This window comes from Dipodomys ordii, unplaced genomic scaffold (genome assembly GCF_000151885.1).
Source record: "Dipodomys ordii isolate 6190 unplaced genomic scaffold, Dord_2.0 Scaffold37, whole genome shotgun sequence".
NCBI classification, from domain to species: Eukaryota; Metazoa; Chordata; class Mammalia; order Rodentia; family Heteromyidae; genus Dipodomys; species Dipodomys ordii.
In genome coordinates, this window is record NW_012267253.1 from 10,065,386 (window position 1) to 10,093,362 (window position 27,977).

General features: G+C 34.3%; 1 protein-coding gene across 5 annotated transcripts in view; it reads right to left on the reverse strand.

The window, feature by feature from the left end:
• Nrxn1 (neurexin 1) overlaps positions 1 to 27,977 on the reverse strand; it is a 1,024,002-nt gene that overhangs the window by 291,396 nt on the left and 704,629 nt on the right. For all 5 annotated transcript variants that reach the window (XM_013018013.1, XM_013018015.1, XM_013018014.1 and 2 more), the window contains one exon: positions 7,593 to 7,774. In XM_013018013.1, coding sequence (XP_012873467.1) covers positions 7,593 to 7,774 — 182 coding nt within the window. The remainder of the gene's footprint in view (positions 1 to 7,592; positions 7,775 to 27,977) is intronic.

Sequence of the window (27,977 nt, forward strand, 5' to 3'; positions counted from 1 at the left end):
ACCCTGTGAATGTAATAATTTCTAGGTCTAATACACCACCATAGGAAAAGATCCCATAAACACATCACACATGGTCATCTGTGGCTCATGCCTGTAATCCTAGCTACTCAGGAGGCTGAGATCTGAGGATCGTGGTTCAAAGCCAGCCCAGGCAAGAGAGGCCATGAGACTCTTATCTCTAATAAACCACTAGAAAACTGGAAGTAGCACTGTGGCTCAAGTGCTAGCCTTGAGCTAAAGAGTGCAGGGATAGTGCCCAGGCCCAGAGTTCAAGCCCCACGAACCCCCCCCAAAAAAGACATCACACATGACATTCTAGTCCCCACCAAATACATTCTTATCAAAAGATTTTTCTCAGACTCATGAAAATTATCTCTAGCCCTCTATTCCTAGTTTATAGTTTGGATTATTTATGCCTGTCATTACCTCCATAGTCCCTAACGTATTCACCTAGTTTATTTTCATTCTTTGCTGAAATGAGTTGCTCAAATCTGGCAAATGCAATATTAACATTAACAGGATTCTAACTTATAATATCATCATCTTCTTGTTTCTTAGTCTTTGGCTGACATGTTTGCTATAGAGTTTCATTTTTTTTAAATCCATTCCTGCCATTCATCTTGCTTATGGATTTCAGTGATTTTGTGCAATAAAAAGGCATATTCCTGAGCAGTGTGCAAATGATCCTGCATCATTTTGCATTTCTCAAAGTAGTTGTTAACCCACTAGAAATATCTTCATCTCTTTGCCATCTACCTTGTGTTTAGATTTCTGCAAAGCTTGCATTCTTAATAACCCATTTACACATGCTTTAACTGTTGCTCATCATTTCTCTCTGGAATATATAGAGTCAGTGTGGATTATAAGATTGAACAAGTAATACTTTCAAAACACAGGAGTTTTTAACCATTACTTCTCCTGAGAATCTCTTAATCTAGCTAAAATACTGCTGGATTCCTGAAAATCATCACAAGCCTATAAGTATTTGCTATTGTAAGCTGCTAGATTGTGGGGAGATTTATTACACAGCAAGAACTAACTATCTAAAATATGAAGTGCATAATGGCTGAACATTTATAGTGTGTTGAATGAGCTTGAGGTTTATGTCTTAAAAAGTTAGTAGCTACAGAAGAAACAGTGTTATAAACAGTACTTAAATTTTTTTAACAAAGCAATCCATCATTTTAGCAGCTTGATACAAGGAAAGAGGGCTGATGAAGGCAACTCATAACTGATTAAATTACAGCAGATTTTAGGCCATTCTGCACAAAAGCTTTGGCGGCACTGAGCAGCAATAGGTCAGGAAAAGTGGTGATTATAGAAAGGAGCAAAGTCTATGAGCAAGGTTTTGTCTAGTTTGGTAATATCCTGGGCATTAAAGTCTTTCTGCTAGCACAAGAGGTTAGAAATGATCAGGGCCAATACTGACCACACTCAGCCATTGCACAGAAACCTTGATAGCTGAGAAAAATCTAGATCATGAGAGAGAATTGAAAGAAATCTTTTGGAAAGAATTGAAAATAACCGGGGGGGAAAAAAAGAAACAGAAGAAACACATTTTTCAAAAGTGGATTAGCACATTTTGCTGGAGTGGAGAACTAAGTTGAAAATTCTGGCAAGTGGACCTGAAAGGTAAAAATTGAGGTCAGAATGCTAAAAGCATGACATTTTAGATGTAGAGTTTCACTTTTCCTCTACTTAATTGGGAGGTGTCAAGGTATTTTAACAAAGGAATAACATAATCAAAGAAGCACTCTAGTAAATTAACCATGATCAAAGAAGTATAATTAAGCCATATAAAACAAATTAGAAAGTCTTCAGAGTAGAGATTAGAGGCTAACTGAGAAGGTGAGGCTGGAGCTTAACCATCAGCTGAGAATCATGTGACCGAGGGGATACAAGTAGAAATCATTGTATTGATTCTCACTTATTCTCACAGCAACAGAATTTCAGAGAAGGAAAAAAAAAAAGAAAACAACTAGAAATCTAGAAGTCTACTGAAGAGTTTCAGAGACACTAAACCATTCAGAGACTAAATGATGAACTAAAGAAAAGAAGTAATTTAGAAAGGAGTACCTGAATTAACTTCTATGAAAGGTGTCAGTATCAAAGTTATAATTACTATGTCAGCCTCTAGCTACACAAAAAAGGTAAACAAAACCAGGACAGTGTGGTAATAATTATCAAAGACAAAGAGCACATAACCTTCCACACAAAGGACTTCGACAAGGATACCTTCCCATCAACTATGTATGCCCTTTTGAACTGAACTAATGTCAGCTATGGTATAAATTGCTGTGGTCAACAGTCATTGCTTCTAAACACCTGATGTGATTCTCTGCTTTCAAATACTTCCCCTGGCCTTAGTTTTTTCCAGTATAGTCAGAGTTCAGTATGGCACACATTCCCAATTGCAGAAGACTACTTGGAATTACTAATTGTAGGAAAATGATGAAGGAAGAAACTGGTCTCTCCTTCCAACTAGAGATTACCATAAGATATCTGGATAGCACTTCAGACAAGAAATGTGACCATCTCTTCTTACATTTTTACCAAAGATCACTCTATCATACCTCAGAAGACTGGACAAGAGGCTTTAAAAACACATTTAGAAAATTCATTACTTTACCTTCTTTCCAAGTTCAAATTTACATACTCTCTAATTCATAGAAGAACCAGGAAAAACAAAACCACACAAAATCTCTATTGAGGGCGATTTACAAGGTTAAATTGAAGTATTACACAACAACCTGAATGTGGATATATCAAAATAAAATTTCCTTGCACGACCACTCTATGCCACCAAATACATCCAAAATATATTTAACAATATGTGATAACATGAAATTCTTACAAATAAGGTATTTGTTACTTAAAAAAAACTCAGCTAGAGAACAACTTCAATTGAAGAGAAGCTTTTGGGAGAATAATTAGGTTTTATCTTGTTTACGTTGATATGTACTATATACAATTACTGGCCTTAAAGGGCATTTATGCATTAAATCTTAGAGTAATAAAATAAATAGCACAAAATGTATAAAGTCAGAAAAAGATGAGAAAGAAGTGACAGATTACTAATTTTGGTCCTTTATTTGGGAATATGTAATATTTACTATAAATATACTATGCTTCTAGTTTATACTAAAACCGCTGATCAAAAGGTATATCCCTAAATCAAAATCAATTAAGAGCTTGGCTCCAAAATATAGCTTCCGTCCCAGCAGAGTACAAAGAAGAAACACTTAAGGCAAATATGTACAACAATTCACTAATCAAATTTGCAATGCTCTTTCATGCTCCCAAGATGAAAGGATTTCAAAGAGCACTCCTTACTCATCCTCTCCCCCATCCTCCTTGACATTTCCTCTGGTCAGGGCCAACACATCCTTTAATAGTCATGGAAGTGAATCAGCCCACATTTATGTGGCTTTCTTCTATACATCAGAGAGGTGCTTAGTAATCTCCAATTAATGTCAGTAGACTAATATATAAGAGAAGTTTTTCTAGAAGTGACACCATTGGTAAAATTCAGTATATAATGAAAATTCAGCTCACATTTTGCTGATTATTTCTAAGGAATTTTTTTTCAATATTAAGTAATCCTCAAGGTTGCTAATTTAAATGCTTATGGTAAAGCATTTTATAATTTCCATGTCATGTATACTACTTCTAAAAGTTATCATCGGTTCATTGTTCTTACAAATAATATCTAAATAAGAAAGTTAGAACTACAAAAAAAAGATGAGTGAATGCCAAGATTAAAAATTTCCAAGCAATAATAGTAAGCTGGTTTGGCAATAAATTTAAACCATGGGGTGGTAAGGATGCCAGGAGACTTATTCCTCAATTATGCAACAAATACTTATTAAAGTAGATACTGAGTGGCCAGCTCATTTCTATGCACAGAGCCTCACATAGACCTAGGGCATTAGGTATATAGGTGCATATATATATCTATACATAGATATATATATTTATATTACTGACCAAGCTTCCAGCCTGAACTGAAGGAAATTATAACAGGCTACATTTGTATATTATTTTTATGGTTATTTATCATTGTTATAAACCTATTCTTTGCCATCATGAATTCTGTCTCTATTTGAAAGTAATAGACAGCTATTATCTAACTAGAAAACAATTCATGACAGAAGTTGGCTACAACAAATGAGTAATTATTGAACTGAGGCAATCAGTAATTCACTGAATATTTTTGCCCCAAACTTTCTTTAAACAACTACTGTAATCAATTCTTAGTTGAGGACTTAAGAAAACATCAGTTAAAATATGCAAACTTTCAATAAATAAAAATACTAATGTTAAGTGTTAAACTCTTTCAATACCATCAACAAAAAGGTAGATAACTTTCTCAGAATTATATTGAAACCAAATTGCCTGTCACTTTATATTGACAACGGTTATGTTGAGAGTTCACAGTTAACTTAAACTGCAATATTTTCAATATTTAATTAAATCAGTTATGCTTTCAGAAAAGCTTTTATTGACTACTTATCCTCTAAGTACTGTGAGAAATTCCTTAATCTTCATTTCATATATTTCTTATCTCTTCATCTCATAAACCCTGACAATTTCAAAATTAGTACTATAGGGCTTTCAGCTTAACAGTGAAACCATTTATATTTATAACAAAAAGATCTATCAAAACTAGGCCACCTGATTCAATACTCCTTTTATTCCAAGTTGTAATACTTTTTAAGATCACATTCAATCAAAATTTAAATGTGATTACATTTTCAAGTGAAATCAAACTCTGAAGAATGGGAGGATAAGCCAAACCAAATATTCAAATCTTCATTGAAATTACTTGCCATTCAGATTTTTGAAGTTACTTAGTTGAAATAGCATCATACATTTCAGCAAGAATGGAGCATCTTTTAATGAATGTAATCAACTTTGCTGTTTATTGCTTCACTCTATCAATTAGAGATGGAAATTATGTATTTAAATGAGATCAATACATACTATATACTTTACTGACTTTGAAGTCTTCCCTGGCAGTTTAATGGTTAGGCAAAATTTATAACTTTTGTAGATTAAAACATATCCCTTTACTTTCCTTCCCTTTCTTTGCCTTTCTGTAAAACTCCAATTTTTTTGTTCTTTAAAATTAAATTCCTTTTCCATTTTCCATGTATTTAATGTTACAAGAAGGAATTAAAGGTAAACTCAGTATTAAAAATCTAAACAAACAAAAATTCTTACCTGTGTTAATTTTGATTGTATGTTGAAACATGAAAAAATTATTGTATCCGTGCAAATGACTTAGTGAGTCACTAATGGGTGGATTTTTTAAAAATGTATGCAATAGAAATAAGGGGAGAAAAGTACAGTTTTATTGGGACAGATTGGAACTAAGATTGAGTTAATACAAGAGTAGACAGTGCTGACAAAGTGTATTTGGGAATCCCAGGAACCTAACTTGTTAAAGACAAGTTCTAAAAATGGGAGATTTTGGATATTTCAAATACAAGACCAAGAATGTATAGTGAAAACCACTAAAGCAAATGGTTAGATGAGGCTTAGAAAGGAAATTCAGAAAGAAAAAGGCACACTGACAGATTATCTTTCAAGACTCCACCTCCACTCAGGGAGCTGTGGAAGGCACTGAGCTGGTACAGATTCCTAGAAAGCCAATTATTTAGTTGTATAAGGGCCCTCAGCCCATATCTGGTCAGAGTTGGAAAAAAATGGCCATTCGTGCACACCAAAATCCTTTGACCACAAAACCAACCACAGCTGTTTGAGTAATCAGTGACAGAGCCCTTTTGATCTGAGAGTGATCGTTGGGACCTTTTCTCAGGCTAAAAGTGTAATTGGTTATGGATCAATAAGTAATTTCTTTTAGAAGGAAAATGTTCTTGGTTTTCTTTCTTTTATATTTATTTATTGTTTGAACTAGTAAGGCTTCTAAATCAGAACTGAACAAATGTATTTTGAAAGCTGAGATTACTCTTAAAAGATTTTTTACTGTACCATACTAGTTAAGTTTATCTCAACTGATCATTTATTTATGATGCCATAAAAGTCCAAATGCTTTCCATTTTGATTGTCTGAAAGGAAGCCGAAATTACTTTCCCATTGTTTCCATTTTGGCAACTACATTTTGAATGGAAAATTTATGATGGTTCAATAATGGTTGTATTGAGGTTTTTTGTTGCTGTTGTTTGTTTGTTTTCACAAGAGGCAATGAAATCAGCACCTGTAGTCAGTGACAGCTTCTCCGCCCCTTAAACCCTTCAGCTTATTGAAAATTTAAGGAATTTAATGTAAAAGATAGGGTAGGAAGATAAGTTAATAAAATCTTTGAGAATTAAAACTGTGTGAAAGTCTATTAGTGTATTTTGGTAACAAGTGGCTTTCCGAATTATATAGGAGTGGTGCCCAAAAGCCAACTTTTACCAGAAAAGAACCTGATGACTTACATTTCCTTTAAGGCCTGAGAACTACTCAAGAGACAACTTATAAATAAAAACACAAAACCAATCTTACCTTAGGACAAGATATAGGAGAGATAAGCTAAACTTAAAAACAAACGAGGATGGAGAGAATTAAGTGCTTCAGAAACTTTTAGAGGATGAACACTTCAGATGAAGAACAGTGATGAGAAGAACACTACAGCTTTTATGTTTGATTTTTAATGGTGCTATGAGTTGAGCCCAGGGCCTGGCACAGGCAGGGTAGACAGGTGTTACCAGTAACTTATACCACAAGTCCTATGATGTGTGCTATTTTGTTGTGTTAGTAAAATGTACTATCTCTGAACAATGAAATACTGTGTGTGTTTCTTTGCCAGTAATACAGGAACATGAGAAAGTTACAATCAAAATCATTGGTAATTATTGAATGTAGGGATAACAAAAGAGACTGAACTATTTATAGTCCATTAAGCAGCTTTAAGAAGACAAGGACATTTTTCATTCATAACTAATGTTTGCCTTTTACTATCTTCCAAGTAAATTGTTATGGGAGTTTTAGAACTTAAAGCAAAAGAATGCTCATAGGCCAGAAATGGTACGAATCCATACCATTTCCTTGACACAAAATATCCTAGAAACAGCATTATTTTGGGTAATTTTCTTTCACATCTCCAAATACTGTTAAAGTTTCCCTTCTTTGCTTGGGCTTCATGTAATGTTGTCTAATTTTTCTCTCTGGCAAGAAAAGGAATCAGAACTCTGAAACCAGATCTTTGTATGTCACTAGTATCATAACTTCCTGCTTCTAGCCAGATGGTATACTATTCATTGAGCAATAAACTATTTTATTAATTTGGCAAATATGCCAAAAGGCACTAAAAGTACTCCAAAAAAGATTTCATGAACACAAAATTGAGAGAAATTCCTGCTCAAAAAGAATTTTTTCCCCAATTGTAAAGTAGTGGGTAACAGTAATAAATCTGAAGTTTTATTATCTCTAGATAGTACTCCTCTTTTCTATGGTATATATCTTCTGCTGGTCTCCAAGGCAGGGTGGGAGGCTTTAAGGATGCAACATTATAAGTTACATATAAAAGGTTAACAGCAAACATAATGTCCAAAGTAAATGCCTAGATGTATTTAAAGAGTACTTACTATATGCAGTTCTAGGTAATCACCCAGGCCTGAAGAGCTGTCCACTCGTACCAATACAGCTTCTTTCTGAACAGTGCTAAACCCTATGGCCAGTCTGTCTGCTCTTGTGCTTGGCCGGTCATTTGGAGGCCATTTATACGTGATTTGTCCACCACCTTTGCTAAAGATATACGTTGTCCCAGCTGTAAAACACAAACAAAAACACCATCAGTTAGTCCCAAATATTTCCAGCCTATATTTTCTTGTGTTTATCATGTGGACATACCACTCAAATACTGACTTTAGACACAGATATACAGTAAAGCAAGTAATAGATTTCTATCGAACTTGCTCAAAAGAGAACTGAATTGTTTTAAGATAAATAGAGAAGCAGTTCAATCTTAATATACTCATTAAATCTACCAGCAGGTGTTTGAGAACAAACTGTAGATTATGGCAAGATTTTTCCAGTGAGCTGGACAAGCATGCTATGTAATAGGGCTTTATTTCTTCCTGCCACTTTTGAAGAAATAGTTCAGCCAGTAGGAAACTGACTGAAGGCTTCCAAAAAGCAGCAGAAACATTTATCAACTTGTTTTTGCAACAAAAGCTACATGTAGATCTGACAGGGTCATTCAGTATAGCAGAACAAATTTTTTATGGGGGAAGTGTTTATTTACATGTGACAGATGATAAATAATGAATGGACATCCATAAGCTCCAGTAGTCAGGTAGAGGCAATACAGATAATAGGTTCAATCTATTGAAGTCAGGTCTTATTTAACAAGCAACATCTAGTGGCTATTGTGAAAAGTCTCACCTGATCCACCCTCTGATTCCTCAGCACCAGGAAGTGAGTACTACTAGTTTCACAACACTGAAGAAAATGTCACACAGGGTCTGATTCTGCCAGTGCTCAAGCTTTGCTGTATGATAATGATACCAGGAAATCACTCATCCTAATTTAAAGAGTTTTGTTTCTAATGACATCACTCAGCATCCAGTTCAATAAACTTTTATATTATTGATTGTCATTGCTTTGCTAGCATCTCTCTCTCACTGAATACAATGAAGGAAAATCTTTGAGTCACAAGTTTTTCCTCTAGAGAACCGAAAGGAGAGATACCTCCAAACTAAAAGTGATTACAGAAACATGTAGTTAATAAGCCCAGACAGGCCTTAGGGAGAATCTATAAAGGAAGGAATAGCCTTTGAATAACAAAAAATGGCAATGTGTATATTCCCCTCCCCTTTACCTCCCAATGTGTATTTACTGAGTACCTACTGTGAGTACCATATTATGTTAACTTGACTGGACCAATCCAATGCCCAAGTAGCTGGTGATATATTATTTCTAGGCTTTTCTGTTAGGACACCGTTGGATGAAATTAGCATTTGTATTGGTCTGAGTAAACCAGATTGCTCCATCCACTGTTGAGTGGTCATCAGTTAAATTCCTTTGAGGGTCTGAGCAGAACAAAATTGGAGGGAAGTTGGGTTTTCCTTCTTTTTTTTTTCTGTCTGACTGTTTAATGAAGAGCATGACTTTTTTGGATCCTGATTCTCAAGCCTTCAGAACCAAACAAATTTTACACTATTGGCTCTCTGGTTCTCAGGCCACTATACCGCCAGCTTTCCCCGGTCTCCTTGTAAGAGGCTGTGTGTGCATAGAGGTACTCCACTTTGGTTCTGCTTCTCTGGATAACTCTACCATGTATAAAACATGGAAAAGAGCAACATTAATTGTTAGACTGCAAAACATCATTTTTTTTAATAGGAAAAGAGCTTCTATTATTAGTAATATATGTAAATGTGCATAGAACAATATGGTCTGAAGATAACAGTGCATCAAGTTTTTATGAATAACAATTTGCCAATTAAATGAAGTTGACTGCCTCTCATGTTTGTGTGTATTTAATTAAATAGTGGATTGATTTTATGCTCTTTTGAGGGGACAACCAATCTTCATTTTCTATCTTAGACATTTATTTTCATAAGCTCTTGAGAATTTTCAAAATCTTCTGAAATATGTACATAATAATTTGAGGTTATAAGAGCTCTTGGTATGTAAATCTGTCCCAATAAACATGTCAGAGGTCAACAGTGTAAAAGTGATAAACCAGAATATTGATTATGAAAAAATCTGGTAGAGGGCTATTCTACTAATTTTGTTGAATACCAATCAATGAAATTAATTTATCTCATTCACACAAGGAAAGATAAAGATAAAGATAAAGAAAAGTATCAATTAGTTTGCAAATAAGCAAGATTCAGAATTTGTAGACTGTGCATTAAAAATGTAAAATTTTGCAGAGCATCGTTCGATGCTTATTCTTCTCCTATGATATTAAGAAGCAAGTCCTATTTGGTAAGTATTTTTTCACTTCTCATTTCTTACAGATAATTAAATATTAATCATTTTGATAAAGTATTTGTCATAAAATATGTTACATAAAAAGATTTCTTTTTCAAAAGTAGTTGTTGTCTCTGTATGCTAATACTTCATGATTCATTTATGTTTCTCCTTTAAAATAACTTTTTTCTCTATGGCTATGTATTTCATGAGAAATAAGAAAAAAATGTTCCAAAGTAGAGATACTATTTACTATTTTACTATTTAACAGTATATGATATCAACTATATCTAAGATTTCTGATGCTTTCTAACAGAACACAGAGAAGCAGTATGTAAACAATTATCTTCATCTATACTCACCACTGGCATGATTATTTTCCAACTCTTTCCGACTGTTACATACAAGGTAGGATAATATTTCTCCCATTAAAAATACTTGAGAAAATTTAGCTATAAGAGTTGAGGTTGTTAGGCTAGGCTGATATCAAAGCTAATATTCAGACTCCTGTGCTTATTATAATAAGATAATCCAGATGAAGTTCACTGGACCTGCCAGTCTGAATGTCAAGGTCAGCTGTTATGATATTCCAATGCTTCATATCCATATGGTGACATTTATCCTTCATATTCTTACAATCTCCTTTCACCTCACAATCGTGTGAAACAAATAAACATAACCTATGCATGTAAAAATGACAAAGCATTTAAGATAGTTATACTGATATTACCTTCACTTCTGGAACTATGTTTCTAATTTCTTAGGCATGTGATAATAATTTAAAGGTTTATATTTTCAGTAAGATATATGGGACAAGCTCATGCTTGCAATCCTAGCTATCTAGAAGGTTAAGATCAGAGAATTGTCATTCAAAGTGAGTCCAGGCAGAAAAATCTGCAAGACTTGGTATCCAAATAACTAGCAAAAAGTCATTCTGGAAATACAGATCAAATGGTAGAGTGCCAACTAGGACCAAGAAAGCCAAGTGAGGGTTCAAGGGCTTGAGTTCAAATTCCAGACTTGCAAAAATACATGACAAGACAGATATCATTACTTGAAATTTAATTTCGTTATCATTTCACTTTCTCAAAGTTTTAACCAAGCATTACAAGGCAGTTACTATACCATTTGTGCCATGCCTATACCTCTTGGCTTTATTTCTTTTTATAGAATCTCTGCATTTTTCTAGGAATAAGTTAGACCATGACCTAACTAGTTATACTCTTATAAGCTAGGATTACAAAAGTAAACTCCCACATCCAGTTTATTGGTTGAATTGGGGTCCTGGTAACTCTTTGCCCTGAAATTGTAATTCTCTTGATCTCCATTTCTTGAATTTGCTGTTTTCAATATATAGTAACTACCAGACTGCTAACTAATCATTCTTTACAATGATTTAAGTTACGCTTCTTTTTTTTCTGGTGTCCTTTTAGCTAAATACATCTGGATAGATGAGTCTTTTCCCTGTATACTAAGTATACACATCAATATACTCAAAACAATTTCATAATACACAAATAAATTAGAGGTTTGGTATTACCATAGGTTTCTTCTATCTACCTCCACAGGCATCTGGTTTATTTATTTATTTTAAACTGCTCAGTGTCATACTTGACAAATTTTTCTATATTCTTAAATCATTCCTTCCATCCAGCCAAAACATTATTTCTCATAATCAAATACAGTCAATTGTCTAAAAGAGTCAAAATCTACCTGATCTTACATTGTTCTAGGAATCAAGGTCACAATAGACTTTCTGTAGCAGAGGCCTTTCAAGATTTACAATAGAACTCTGACCTCGGACATCCCTGGACTTCAATTCTAACTATACCCTTTGCTATCTATTCTCTAACCTAGTTATTTATGCTAAATTTTGTGCTTCTAATTATCTGAATTAAATGGAGCTAGCAAATTGTCTTATTGAATCGCTGCCAGGATTAAATGAGATATTACACAGTAATACTTTAGCTCTCATCATGGTAAGTGACCAACAAAGCACAGGGAAGAGGTGGGTTTTTGTGTGCAAGTATGTGTACCATAAAAATATAAAGTAACATCACAACCTTTTCATTTTATTGTAATACAAAAAATGAGAAAAAAATGAGAATAATTAACTGTATTTTAGTTATGTTCACATTGATAGTTTTAAGAAGAATCTTCCTCTATCACAGTTTCTATTCATCTTTTCAGTTTTTTTATCTTATGGCTTAGTACTTTAATTGATATAAAGCAATTATTATTTTATTACATCTTTTATCAATTATGTTATTTTACTATTATGTTATATAAATAATTATTATTTCCCTTCACTATTCATTGACAATCATAATATAGTTCATCAAATCACATGGAAATTTCATGAGAGAAAGAGTATCAATTCATCTTCATCAATAATCCAGATGGTAAAAATGATGTAGCACACAGTAGAAAATTTCACTTGACCTTAAATAAATGAGCGAGTCTACCAAAAATAAAAAGACCTGCAAACTAGATTTTTTCAAATCTTACCTTTAGAGAGGCATGTATGGGTGAATTAAATGTGTGATGACAACTCAATCACTGCTTCATGCTTTTAATCAATAGGAAGGCGAGAGTGGTGGCTTGTGTGGCTTTGTTATTGGGGCTGGTTTTCATACTGCAAATAAAATCCCATCGATGATGTGACTCCTAATAGATTTATTGCGAATTCATCTTGCATTCAGCACATCACTAAATGCAGGGCTAACTCAACCTTCACGTGGTTTTCTGTCCTCTCTCTGCAAAGCTGTGCAGCAAGTGCTTTTCACTCTGAATTCAGCATCTTGCAATCTCGCTTGGTTTTTTTCAACTTAAGGTGGGTGCTCTACCATCTCCACTTCCAGTTGTTTGTTTGTTTGTTTGTTGCTGGCTAATTGGAGATAAGAGTCTCAAAAATCTTTCTGCCCAGGATGGATTTGAACTAGAATCCTCAGATCTCAGCCTGAGTCGTTTAGACTGTAAGCTTGAGATCTCAGCGTGGGTCATTCACACTATAAGCTTGAGCCATCAGTGCTCCGTGAATCTCACTCATTTTAATTTGTTAACAAACATAGCCCACCAGCTATAAAGTGAGCAGTGACAATGTATTTTACTATGCAATAAGTGTTTGTAAAAGTCCAGTGTGGTCTTCAATTTCTAATGTTTTCCCTACCTGTAGTATGCTAATAAGAAACATGTTTTACTTTTCTAGAGCACATTCTTTACCCAAAGAGTACTCTTCTCTCTATCTCTTTCTTACCAACCATCACCTCCCCCTTAATATTTCTACCTCAGCCTGACTTTACTCCTACAAAAGCTAATCTATTCTCCCAAATGGATTGAGTCTCTCTGAAAACAAAAACCAATCAGCATGTATAGGTCTGTATATTAGTGACTGGCTCTGCATTCTTGCTATATGAACAATAATATAATTAACTTCTGAAAAGATTAGCTTATGGAATATAAGATGTATTTGAATAAAAGTTTTTTTTTCCTCAAAGACATATATTTCTTCAAATGTCACCATGCAGCTAACATGAAACACTCAAGTCATTATGTTTCTATTAAATGTAACAGGGATATAACACTTTTTCCAGTGAAAGTGTACCAGGCAGTCAGATGGAAATTAAAACAATTACAAATAAGGGATGCTTTTATTCCTCATATAACTGTGTCAAAATGACATTATTAAATTTAAATTTTCTGAACGTTTTCCACTTATGTGGAAATATTCTTAAGTAGAATTCATTTGTGATTAAGAGAGCTCCTTGTTTGTCTAAAATTTTTAGGTAATGTAAAATATCTGAATTGGTGAAACAAACAAAAATATAAGTTACTAAAGCAACAACCTATTGCATTTCAGTGTCTTTCTAAATTATAAATTTTGTGCACTATAAAAAGGAATTGTTTCATGAAAATAAACACTATTATTTTTACTGCTACTTTTGCTATTTTACTATTTTTAAACTAGTACTATTTTAACTATTTTTCCATTCCTTAAAATTTTATATACAAGAATAATAAAAACTTAAGTAAACTTGTATTTTATTAGAAGATATTAAAATAATAAGATTAAGATAAATTCCTACCTGTTAATATGTAATCAACTCCAAATCTAAAAGCTAATGACACCAATATTAAGAAATAACCAATTATCCTTGAGCCAATCTTTGTATCTAAAGTTGCAAATATATGAGAAAAAGGAAAGGAAAATAAAGAGTACATATATCATAATTTGACATTTGTGATAGAAGAGGTAGACTTAGTAGTGCTGATAAATTAATTCTGACCAGATAAAAAGGCTAGGTGCCATAATTAGCTACCAAAAGCCCAGAAGTGGAGCTATGGCTCAAGTAGTATAGTGCTAGCCTTGAGCAAACAAAAAGTTCAGGCGCTGTGCCCAGACCCTGAGGTCATTCAAGCCCCAGGACAAGCACAAATAAAGAGAAAAAAGAGGACATAGAGAATGAAGCTAAGTTTATAATCACATATCTTTAAGAAAGAGACACATTTAAAAAGAAAAATAAACCCTTAAAATATGGCTGAAATGTTTTAGACCCTGGCCTGATTTTCTTGATCAAAGTAAAAATACTTGGGATATTTCACATAATTACCTTATAATGTAAGTCTTATACAAATAGCTAAGGATGATACTTGAACTAGGAAAAAACAATGGGAAGTTAATTCTTATATGGAACTTATGTGTTTCAGCAAAACTCCAATCTTTTTTGAAATAAGGCACCTTACTATACTTAAAAAAAAAAGTTGTTGAACTTTTATTAAATGGAATGCTCACTTGCAAGTGAGAATTGTGATGCCACTGTTTCCATGCTGAATTTCCTCAGAGTGGCACTATACAGAACCAGGTACCCACATTACTTCACCAAAGACCAATCAGCCTAGCTGGACTTCATTGCAAAGCCTCTTGAACCTCATCAGAGTCAGATAGGTTGATATACTAACAAGGACCACCAGGATTCAGTGGGTGTTAATAATGATTTCCAAATTTCCCAAGGAATCAAAAAGAGGCTGGAACACCCAGATCTCACAGTACTCCTACAAGATACAAAAGTGGGACAGTGAACCCTCTCTAGTAAGCCAGTCCATACTAGATTCAGCCCTAGCCCAACAAAGATACCAACCAGTTGAAAGTGAAATAAATGATGTGTGCTTACTCAATAAGAAATTCCAATCAAATAAAACTTGGAAGAAAATGGAAAAGCAAAATGCTATCATGGTGATTTCCTATGGAGTCAGGAATCATTTCTCTCGAAGATAATTTAAATAGTAATTATGTATGCCAATAAATTTTTTTCTTTATCTATTGGTCCAAATCTTTTCTTTAATAGAAGCATGAAATGTGAAATATTTTCATACATTTTTCTAGCAAAATACTCTTAGAAAGAATACAGATTTATAAATGCATCATTATTTTTTTTCCTGACCTTGACATTTATGGGAAGAGTATGCTTCAATGAAAACAAAGTATTCAGTCTTCGAAAAACAAGTTTGTCCTTCCCTGACACCTGAAGTTATATTTTAGGATGTAAATGGATGCAAGGGTGACCTCCCTTGTCCACATCCTTGACATATGTTCAGGAATAGCACAAATAGTGACATTCTGCAATTAACAATTAATATTTCCCAACTTTTAATGGAATAAAAAAAGGCTGAAATATCCATACAGCATAGCAGATCTACTGCACAAACTAAAACCATTCAAACAAAAGATGCGACTTAACGTTCACTGGAATCACACAAAGATATGATTATGCAATCAGTTGCTGATGTGAAGTAAATTCATTACAATGAATTGCTCTTTTTTGTTCTAGAAGGAAATCTATGAAAATATGAAATGTTCATCAGCCACTCTTTCTCTTGGTTTTCTGATTAGGACCAATAGTGTGAAAGGAGGAAGGAAAATAAAACTTAAAACATGCAGCCCTTTCAGAGGGATCGATGTGTACATTAAAGATAAAAAGCTGGACAGAACAGCTTGTGTGTGTGAGGTGTCACCGCAATGGTATTGAGGCATGCCATCGTCTTGTTTAAACTGATAACTACGCTACTGTAAATAATGATATTCAAATCACAATTAACAGTAATCTTGAAAACAAAAGGCGAAAATAATCAATAAAGCTTGGTGCAGGAGGCTCACACTTCTAAACTTACCTACTCAGGAGGCAGAGATCAATGTTCAAAAGGTCAACGTTCAAAGCCAGCCCAGACAAGAATATCCATGAGACTCTTTTTTTTCTGGGGGGTGGGGGTGGTCTGGTGGTGGGGCCTGAACTCTGGGCCTGGGCGCTGTCCCTCAGCTCTTCAACTCAAGGCTAGCACTCTACTACTTGAGCCACAGCGCCATTTCCAGCTTTTTTCTTTTTGCTTATGTGGTGCTGAGGAATTGAACCCAGGGCCTCATGCATGCAAGGCAAGTGCTCTACCACTGAGCCACCTTCCCAGCCCCACCCATGAGACTCTTATCTCTAATTATTCTAGTCATTCAAGTTATTCTAGTTATTACTCTAGTTATTCAAAGTTTTGAAATTATTTTCAAGCTAATTGGCACTATTTTAGAAAGTCTGTGCAGTAAGTAATAATTCATTTACTAGTCTAGTCTATCTGTAATATACTTAAAAACAAACACTTGTTATTTTTTCCTCAAATACATTGTCCCCCCCTCCCCGCACCTGCCCTGCAACAGTTAATTTCTATGGTTTGACTTGTCAAGTGAAACAAACTTTTCTAAGATTAATATGATTCCCAAAATTTATAAAAGTCTCTAGGTCTAAGTTATGTGATTGAGAGGAAAAAAAACAAAACAAAACAAAAAATAAGAACTTCTGCTAATCAGATTAAGGAAAATTTCACAAAGACAGTAAAATAATTCACAACAACCCCACTGCCAATAATCCCTAGAACTTTAAATGCTTACATCTTCCCTTCTAAAACAAGACACCCTCAAGCAATAAGTGAACTTTATTAAGAAGTCTCTGGCAAGTATTTCAGGAATCAATTTGCATTACAGCTATAGACAGCAAGAGAGAGAGAAGAAATCAAATTGCATTATTAGGTTCTTTAAGAAAAATCTTGTTTTGAAGAGGATTGAATAGGTTGTACTAGGTTCCTAGAAAATCCTTAAAATTAGTATCAAAAAATTAGAAGTTGCATTTGTACAGTGATGCCCTTCAATTTACTTATTTCAAAATTTAATTGTTCAAATTTTCAACACTGATTAAAATAAAAATTCCATCCAAGAAACCAGCTACTCAATAATCCTTTTTTTTAGTTCATTTATCATTACAGAAATCACTGAAAAGTGTATGAAATGATCTCTATTCTCAAAATCATGTTGAAACAGAGCCTTGAGTCACAATATGCTGACTCAGTACTGTGATTAGAACTCATTCAGATCACTGTGAGCTAGATTCTTCTATTAGTTTGTAACCTAAGAAGGGACCATGGTGTCATAGAGAGGCTTAAGAAAACTGTAGATATATAAAAAATTGTCTAATATATTACTGGGATATATAGAAATGAGTGTTCATTGTGGTTGTGATAAGAGATTAATCAAAAGACAGAACAATGTAATTGTGGTGAGGGGATATGAAATATATATATATATACATGTATGCAGATGTCTATATATGTATATATATATTTTCCATCAAGAAAAAATTATATTATTTCATTTGCCGGAACATGGATGGATCTAGAAAACAAGGACAGTAAGATGTAAGTTAGATCCAAATTACAAATATATGTAACATGGAAAAGTTGGTCAAATGCATATGTGCACAAATATATTTTATAAAGTATGGTATATGGAAGGGAAATTGCAAATAGTGTAACTCTCTTTAACAACTAATAAGCAGTTTAACTAAATGTATACCAGGAAGCTGGAACTTGAGGTGTCAGATGAGAGGTGAGGTCAAGGAAAGGTGGTAAGCTGTAGCTGAATGGAGACAGGAAGGATGGGTTAATGTGGCTATAATATGCAAGATACATATATGGAAGATAACTGGAAAAATTGAGGGGGCAGGTGAGGTTGAGAGAGAGGGGGGAGAATAATGAAAGGAGTAACCTAAACAAAATAGACTGCACTCATAAAGTGACAGTGAATCAAAACCTCTCTGTTTTGAAATGGTAAAAGTCAGATGTTTTGATGAGGTGCTAGAAAAAGACTTCCATTGAGATAGGAATGATGTATTTTGACCAACACAAACAAATAAAGCGGTACAAAGACAGAAGTATAAAGCAGCACAAGAATGCTCCTGGAAAGCAGAAAGGCAGCATCACAGAACCATTCAAGAATAAAGCACCTGTACTCTCACTGACAATTAATTGAGTATATAGTAGAGTGCTACATAGTAGTGGTAAAAGAAAACTATACTCATCACTTAAAATAAGATTGTACTTCTTGAATCTTTTTTCCATACTTGCATGGCTCATATTGGGCTTCATTTGACTTTAAATCTTGTAATAAGTACTCATCTTAATTGATCTGGTACCGTTCTGTTTTTTCTTAATATAAATCTATATTACAAGGCAATATCAAATTTGTTTTGGAAATAAAATCTCTAATTACTCTTCTGTCCAAAGATCTTCAGTGATTAAATCATTGTCTAACATAGTAGATAAAGAATCTTGTATAAGGTAACTAAATGTTCCCCATTAAAGAATTCTAGGGAATTTCTTAGTTTCTTGATACAACACCCATTTCTTTTTGGCAAATAACATTTAATAGAGTTCTGGAAAAGTTAAGAGGTAATTTTGTAGACAGGATTTTGATGAAGTATAGTAAAAAAAGGCATATATATTTTTAAAAGAGTAGATTCACTTATATAAAGAGAAATCACTTTTTAATGTGCAGTATTTTCTCTTTGTTTCTTGAATTAAATCCCTAGATAAGTACAGAGTACAAACTAAATTAGGACTAACCAAGGTTAATATTAAAAAATGATTAGATAAATGCTAATATATCATTATATTAAAAACTGTGAAATGCAATTTTCTTTTAACAAGGAGTCACATACAGTCTAAAAGGAAAAAAATATAATGTCATAAGACAGATTAATAGTGTCTTGATGATATTTTGCTATCTCACAAATATCTCTATCTTCATGAGAAAGGAAATCATTTCTCTTTTTTTGGTGCTGATATAAGCTTAGTAGAAAAAAATAGTAGCAGCTACATTAATTAAAGTAAAATAAGATAAACACAACTTCTGTTTGCTTATTCATCCATCAACTAATACTTTGAAATAGTTTATAAAGATTACATTAAGAATCACATTTAGCCAATTCTATGAAGTATCAATAAATATATTTTCATAACAACAGTTTTGAGGAAGAAAAAAGCCTGGGAAGTTGGGCCATTTTGGCAAGTCACTGTGGGAATTTGTAAAGTGGAAAATGGAAGGATGGAAGTGTTTGAACCCCTAACAATTTATTCCAGCAAATCTGAAAGGAAAATGTAACCCAGGCAGAAATTAATCCAAAAGACTGCGTGAACAGAAGTCAAGTAGAAGAAAAGATTTATTGCCAGCAGAGCTGACAAGGCCAAGTTCTCATGAGAAAGGGAGAAAATGGCTTTGTCAGGCTCCTTGGAGGCAGCTTTTATATCTTGGGGGGCCAGAAGTGGGAGGTGCCTCACCTACTGCTCAGGTGTGCATTTTCTTACATCATCAACAAAGAAAATGAGCTTTGAAAGTGATAGACTAAAACAAAAAAAGATTCTTTACCAAGATCTTTATATATATATTCTTTACCAAGATCTTTATATATATATATGTATATATATACATATATATGTATATATATACATATATATATATATATCCCATGTGAAAATATGTAACTACCTATGAGATGTTTTTGAAATTAAAATGATTGAAACGTTACCGCATTTTCAAGTACCAAATTAGATCTGGAACAAATAATTGTCAAACCATTCTTATTTTGTGTGTGGCTCACAAATTCTCTCACCCGAGGCTAAAATTACGAGATGGATGTAATCTGCAAATCAGATTCTTGAAAACACTGGTCCTTCCCAACCTTGAAAAACCCTTCAGGTTTGAAACATAGGTTTTTAAGCTCTAGAGTCCACAAAGAGTATCTATGAAAATGTGAAGAAAGATCTACAGGACAAAGGGCAGAGGGCACAGTGAGGATGAAATAAACTTCCTACTTAAAACATTCCGATCTAGGGTCATTTAAAAATGCTTAATTCATTTTAAATTGGTTATTGTATTCAAATGAAGTTTGCCTGCCATCTGTCTTTGAAGTGATTTAAATTAAGTTTTATGTCTCTTATGGGAATGAGAGGCCATTTCCAACTCAGTATAGTCTGCTTACCACCATCAATCACTAATTAGAATTAATTATTAAGACTTCAATTCCCTTTTTTCTCAAATATTCTAAATCATTAATCAAAGGATGACACTACTTTCTGTTCCTTCTTTAGAATATTGAAGTCCTTGTCATGTGACTTTTGGGTAGATGATACTGAAATGATGATTTCTGTCAGATGTGTAACAATAATGCCATCTAAAAGCTACACTGAACCAAGAGAGCAGTATTTTTGGAACAGCAGGCAGTATAAAAGTGCTTTGTGAATATTAACATATTCTAGTAAATTAGTTTGCACTCATTATCATAAGCAATTACTTACTGTTTAGATGCAGCTCATTTTAAATTGGCAAGCAATTTGCAAGCATTAAAACACCACATTGAGAGCTTTCTGCAAATTCACAATATTCTGAGACAAACTGCTAGGTTCACAAGCCACGGACCAAAACACAGTGACCCAGGAGACTTATTTAGCATTAAAATGTAACAGTTAAGTGGTAAGTGGAGACGGGAGTTTAAATGCAGGTAGGGTGCTTCAGTGTTATTGGTAGAATGATGTATTGGGGCAGTACTGAAAGAACAAAAGAGCTGAGCAGAAAGCAGGAATACTCTGCTTTCTAAGAATGAACTGCCAATTTGTCTAAATATTGGTGCTTGAGTAACTCATTGAATTGTCCTGAGTAATTTCCGGCTACCCAACCAGTCACTTACAAAATGTTTCTGTTATTTAGACCATTACTATTTATTTTTATTTATTTTTTTGTTTTGTGTGTGTGTATGTGTGTGTGATAGATGTGCACTGCTATTTATTTTACCTGTTTTAATTACAAATCTCTTGAGAGTTCAAGGAGCTGATACCTATCTGGATAAAAACCTATATTTCCCGATTTCCCTTGCAGGATAAATGAGCCATGTGGCAAAGCAATGACGAAGAAACCATGGACAAAAATTATGGCAATTGTTCCAGCTCACATCTTACACTGTCCTCAGCACTCTCTGTCCTGTGTTCTCTTACTCACTTCTTGCTGGTGTTCAGATGGTCACTCTAGGCTGAGCTCAACAGCATACTAATTCAGAGACTCTTAACCTGTAATTACTATTAATAGTGAGAAAGGCTGTTTGACAGTTTTGGTTAGACATGAATTTCTGGATTTAGTGTTTAAGCAAAGTGTTTATGTAACCTTTAAAACAACTAATAACACATCTCTCATACTCTTTCTCTCTCTCTTTGTATGTGTGTTTGTGTATGTCTCTGTGTATGTGTGTGTATGTCTGTGTTTCAACCTCAATTCAGCCAAGAATTCTTTTATTCTTTTTAAGAAGTTGCCATTGAACAAAGCAGTTTAATGAATGCAATATGTCTTATTCAGTACCACCCCTTTCAACATCCTCATCCCTCTCTCCCAAAATAAAATAAAAATGGACAGAGAGGCTCTAATTATGATTACTCACAGAGGTAAACTTATTTGCCTGTTACCACAGTGATTTTAAAGTTTTCCTATCATAAAAAAAAAACCTTCCACAGAAGCCATATTACCCCCTGATAGTAAACTGGTATTTCTCACCCAAGTGTGTTAGGAGGAAGGTCAAGGGGGTCTGGGATTATAACTCCAAGCCAGTCCTGGGGTCCTTTCAGAAACAAAGTAGCAAACAGAAAAACAAAGTGAAGGAAGTAATTTAGGAGCTGGTAGCACAGAAAAAGTAACAGATCCACCAAGTGCTTGGGGCTTGAATGCCAAACATGATTTAAACAAACTTATATTGGTAAGTATTTTTCTCTGGTCCTTTGAGAAAAACTCTCAGTGATAGATCAGTTAGTTTCACAATCTGGAGCAGTCTTTTCCAGGACCTTATAACAATCATAAAGAAACATAGGTCCCATGGTTTCCCTTATTTGCAGTAACTAGTATATGTCTGAGTCAAGCAGAAAAGGTCAGTTAAGTTGATGTTAGGGAAATGAACCCTAAGATATGTATTCAAATGGTTTTTTTCTTTCATACAATTGTTTCTAACACATTTATAAGATTATTTCTTTGTTGCTTTGTATGTCCCTCCCCCACGGTATAACCCCTGCTTTCACTGTATTTGATGTTGTTATAATTTGTGGCGGGGAAGGGAAAAAAACAAATCTTATAAATAGGGATACAGGTGGGCCCATTGCAACAATGAGTCGTACAAGTGGTTATGTCCAAACAAACTTTACAACTTTGGTGGGGGGGGGGGAGGAGGGCTGGGTAGAGGGGTAGGGGAAGGATGGGATGAGAAGGGGAAACAAAGAAGGAGGCTACACTGCTTGATAAGAAATGTACTCATTATCTTGCTCATGTAATTGTAACCCGTCTGTACAATATTTTCACAATAAAAAATATCATAAAGGTCTGAGCCACCAAACTGTTAGCTTCTCTTGAATGTAGGACCCAACCTTCATTACCTGTTTATTAGCAGAGATAATGCAGCAAATAATATTGGCCACAACCAATTCCACTGACAGGTCCAGTAATTTCACATATATCAATCCAAAGCTTAAAACATCCCCTGCTTTTCCTTTGAATTAAATTTCTCTCCTCCCTTCTCTTCCTTGACTGTTCAGTGCATTTTCCTTTGTTTTCCTTGAACCATTAATCATTCTATTCTATCATGAAACGAGTCAATCTCAGAAAGAGCAGCAATAACTCTGTCAAATTAAAATTAGGATAGTCTTTCTTCATCTGTATTTCACTGTCAGTCTGAGAAACTCCTCTTTCTGATAGGAAGTAAGAAAAGAGGTAATAGGAAGCTTAGTATTTTGTTTAAAATATTTCCATGTCCTAAATAAATATTCATATTTAATAGTAATACCTGATAAATACCTACCTAGAGAGAACAATAAGAAATATAATTTCTATAGTAATGATAATCCATTGCCAATTTGTGATATCAATCAATAGAAACACATAAATGTAGAGAACATTCTATATATAACATTCTCTCTTAAGTTTGTATTTATTTTTGTTTTATTTCTTTTCCTTTGTTTTTAAGATAGCATTTTGCTGTGGAGCCCACACTGGCTTGGTATTCATAATTTTTCTGCCTCAGCTTCTCAGAGTGCCAGGATTAAAGAGGTTAATAATCATGCCTAGTTTATTATTTGTAATTACAGCAACATTCTATCTAGTTTGCTTGTTCTACCTTTGGAGCCTAGAATGCCAAACTAGGTACTGCACAGATAACATCTGATGTGTTAGACAAAATAAAATACATATAATTCAATTTGATATGCTAGAATCAGTGTGTCTGTGCTTAACCTGTAACTAAGAAATTACTATGGAGAAGTTAGATAATAAAGAAAAGATGTCATGAAATCCATGTCAGTAACTTTTTCCATAGCTTCAAAGGAAGCATAAGGCAGAAATAAAACTCTTTTTTAAAAAAGTGTCAACATATCAAGACAGTGAAGTTAGTAAAGAAAGGTACTATGACTAGAAAATCTAGCATTTTATTTTTCCAAAAGTCAAATTTGTTATAAAACAAAATACTTTAATTTTTGTTGATATATATTTGTTATTTAGAAGTAAATGTTGGTATATATTTATACAATCACATACATTTATAGGTTTTTTCTTGCAAATTCAGTAAGCATATACTTTCAATCAATAATAGAATAAAAGTAGTATATGTCAGTATGTAAAATAAAATTATAAGCACTAGGAAATAAACTTTCATGTTTTCTATCAGAGAAGGTGACCATTTAGATGAAGGAGACCACACTGGAAGAGCTAAGGTAAAAATAACAAAATAGAACAAATGAGATTCAAAGACTAATCATTTTCCTGCATATAGAAAGTATTTCTAAAAGAAATATGTTATAGGTTTACCTGAACTCAGACTATTTCAAAACCCAAATAAGCACTCTCTGAAACAAATTTTGTCAAGTCAGAAGGGTTTTTTCTACGATAGGAAAGTGAAATTTATTTCCTACAAGATATTACTGGTTTTCCAAGCAATCTGAAAATTTTGTGTCAAGAAATATTTTTAAGAGTTTCTGCCACTTTATTATTTTAAGCAATATTTATTTCTGCACTCACTTACCATGTTCTTATAAATTTGGAAAACAACCTCTCTCCTCCATGTACTATAATATAGATTTTAAGGTGTAGAATCTCAAAATAACACAATTTCCTTTGTAATCCTACCAAGAAAAAGAGCCCACAAAACTCACAATATGCATAAATGGAGTTAATGTGAGGATTTCCATTGGGAAGAAGAAGAGAAAGAGATCAAATGTCACTGCTAGATTTCAGATCTCTAAAGAGATCTGCAAAGAGATGTACCACTCACTGACATAGGAACATCAGAAAGAATGAGATGCCTAAGGGATTTATGTATGTTTGAATTTAACCACCTAAACATATCACATTAAAATGTGTATGGACATATCACATTAAAATGTGTATGGAAAGCATCTTTCCATATCTTACTAAGTGATAAAGCATGTGAAGTAGAAGAGATGTTTAAATGTAAACCTTATCACAACTTTTTCTTAAAATAACTTTTGCAGGACCCTAAGTCACAGAGCTAACTCATATCTCAACACTTTTCAAATAGTTCTGGAAATTCAGTATTGTGCTTTGAATGTGACCTTTACAAAGAAGTCACATGAATAGACTTCATTTGTCATCTGCACAATTGCAGTGTTCTCCTTCCTCCAATCGCTTTAAGAAATCACTTTAAGGGAACGGCATTCCGATACTAAATTTTCCCAGCATGTCTTTCTGCTCCATTGCTATTGAGATCTTTGCATATCTTTGTTTGGCTAAATTATTGTGCTTAAGTTGATTTTATTCCTCTGCTTGACAAGGTTTTATTAACTTCCTTGCTCCATACAGAATGATTTAGTAAGTAAGGATTTGTGGATTTAGCCATTTTGCTGCGCAATGAAGCAATAGGGTCAAAGGTAATGACACTTGCGCTGCAGCTCAAATCCGTATGGCTGAAGTTCAATCACTTGCATTTCCTTTATAATTCAATAATGGGAAGGAGAAGAGAGAGTAATTATTATGGGCAAGAATGGTCTAAATTTTCTACACTTAGTAATCTTCAGTGTAAAATATTGGAGGACCTTTCCTCAAAAAACAAATCTCATAAGGTTGTCTGCAATAACACTTCTCTGATTTATTAAACCCCTCTATTTAGAACAAAGGGAAACAGCCACGGACAGGAGTCTGCTTTGTTCTCATAACTCAATGTTGCTCCATGGCTTGGCCCACTGACTGCAACACCCCTTCCTACCCTCCTACTTCCTGAAATTCTCCAGCCCCTTCCCCACATTTACAGGAACCCTCAAGGCATTTCTCAAAACTCCTGGCAATTTTCCAGCTGCCTGAGACCATTCCCTCACTCATTCCCCTACTGAAGTCCCTCCATCCGTACCCCTTAACCATGTCTCTTGACTCCCCTCAGCTTACTATGTTGTCCCTCTTCAACTTTTCTGGAGTCCCTCTTCAACTGGTCTGTTGAATTCACTTTTTGCTCTTTCTTTATTCTAGATACCCTCATGCCTCATTTTCCTAATAGCCGTTGATAGCACAAGTAATATGATTAAACAAAGTAAAAAAATGTATATTTTCCTCAAACCTTTTAATTTCACTTGTTGAAAAAATTATACTGCTTTTGTCACTAGAAGGTATTTCCTAGAAAATCCTTGCATTCAATTTGGAATTCCATGATGATACAGTGTGAATGAATAAATAACACTTTGCTCAAATACACAACTTACACAAACATCCTATTTTTGAGATGTAGGACACCATAATTTGGTTTAGGAGATTCAACTCATGTTACATCCTAGTTTTCTGTGGAATACAACTGTGCTCACCAGAAAATCCACAGACAGGAAAAAGGACCATAATTCCTACTCACATTCTAACACCCACAGCACACATCAGTATTGAAAGACATTCGGAGTTTTTCCCACAAAGAAGCTGTTTATGTAGCTGAAATAAGATCAGTCATAGTCCTAACTTGTGAAAAAGAAATTCCTGAAAAGACAACAGTAGAGCATACTTATCCAAGCTGCATGAAGAACTAAACTGCAACAGTTTTATTCTCAGATTTTAACACAAGAAGTATGACTTTAAAAAAAAAAGACTCAATATTCTCAGGAGATCCTTTCTCCTATCCCTCTAGGCTGGTCCAAAGCACAGATTCAATTTTGAGGTAGGTTAAATTGGGGATCCAAGTGGGACTATATGGATAATGAATTTTGTACAACCTTCTTGCTTTGTAACAGAAACAAAAAAGAATGCTCAATATAGATTTGATGGGTTTCACTGAGTCTTTCTAACATTTTCTTCACCCCATTCCCAAATTGAATTTTAGACTATGGTAGAGATAACCAATTCTGTAAATGAAACTATGAACTCTTTCTGTTCATTTGCAAGTCATTAAATATTCTAAGCCCCCAAGAATGTAGACTTTCTATAGATACTGAGAAACGTGACATATACATTGCCCTAAGCTGAATTTGGCTCTGCAAATGAATCCACATTCCCTAACTCTCAAAATATTTAATAATTTTCCACAGACTTTGCTTAACAAACTTATGCTTAACAAGGAAAGCCTCCAAGGTAAGCCCAGAGAGGTTCATTTTTCAGGCAGTTAAATTGAAAGGTGGCAAATGAAAGCTTCTGTAGGACTCTTTGGAAAGTAATAGGATTATTTTCTTACCAAGGGAAAGTAAAGCTGACACAGAATGAAGTACCAGCTAAAAATGTAGGAAATGTGATGAAGGCCAGATGCTTCCACAGACTTAAGTCTGAAGACATAAATATGTTCATGGACAAATGACACTTGAAGTGATTAAGGATTAAATTTTAAAACCAACAAAACCAACACACAAATACAGTCCCAATATAGGCTTTGTTATGTTTGAGAAGATGCTAATAATAATAATAATATATAAAAGATATAAACATATAGGACCTTTTTGTGACATATGTTGAAGGTTGGCAGTAACATTTAAATGTATTAATATATTCAACTTGGCTCGTGCTTGTAATCCTAGTTACTCAGGAGACTGAGATCTGAGGATCACAGTTCAAAACCTGAGTGGGAAAGCAGAACTGTTTTGTAGATGATGGTAAAAGTGGTGGACTTAATATATAGATGATGACATGTGACCTGTCAGGGGGTTTCTTGGGCTTCTGCTCAAATGTTTCTTGGTCCAACTTTTCCTCCTATAATGCCCAGCATTCCTGCTCATCAAAGGAAAGAGTCAGAGCAGTGAATGCACAAGACATCAAGCAACCAGGGCAAAGCCAACAGGAGGAGAAAGAGGAGTCTTGTACCACAAAAACCTCCCTCCAGCCAGGCACTGGTGGCTCACGCCTGTAATTCTACCTACTCAGGAGTCTGAGACCTGAGGATCACGGTTCAAAGCCAGCCTGGGCCAGAAAGTCAGTGAGACTCTTATCTACAATAACCACTAGAAAACTGAAAGTGGCTCTGTGGCTCAAGTGGTAGAGTGCTCACCTTGAGCTGAAGAGCTGAGGGACAGAGCCCAGGCCCAGAGTTCAAGCCCCAGGACAGACCAAAACAAAACAAAAAACAAAAAACCTCCCTCCGAGATTATTCCATTGGGGTCCTCTTTAGTTCCCTCTCCTGACCAATAGTTTCTGCTACTGTCTTTCAAGGCTTTTGTTTTATTTTCAAATAAACTTTCTCTGATTC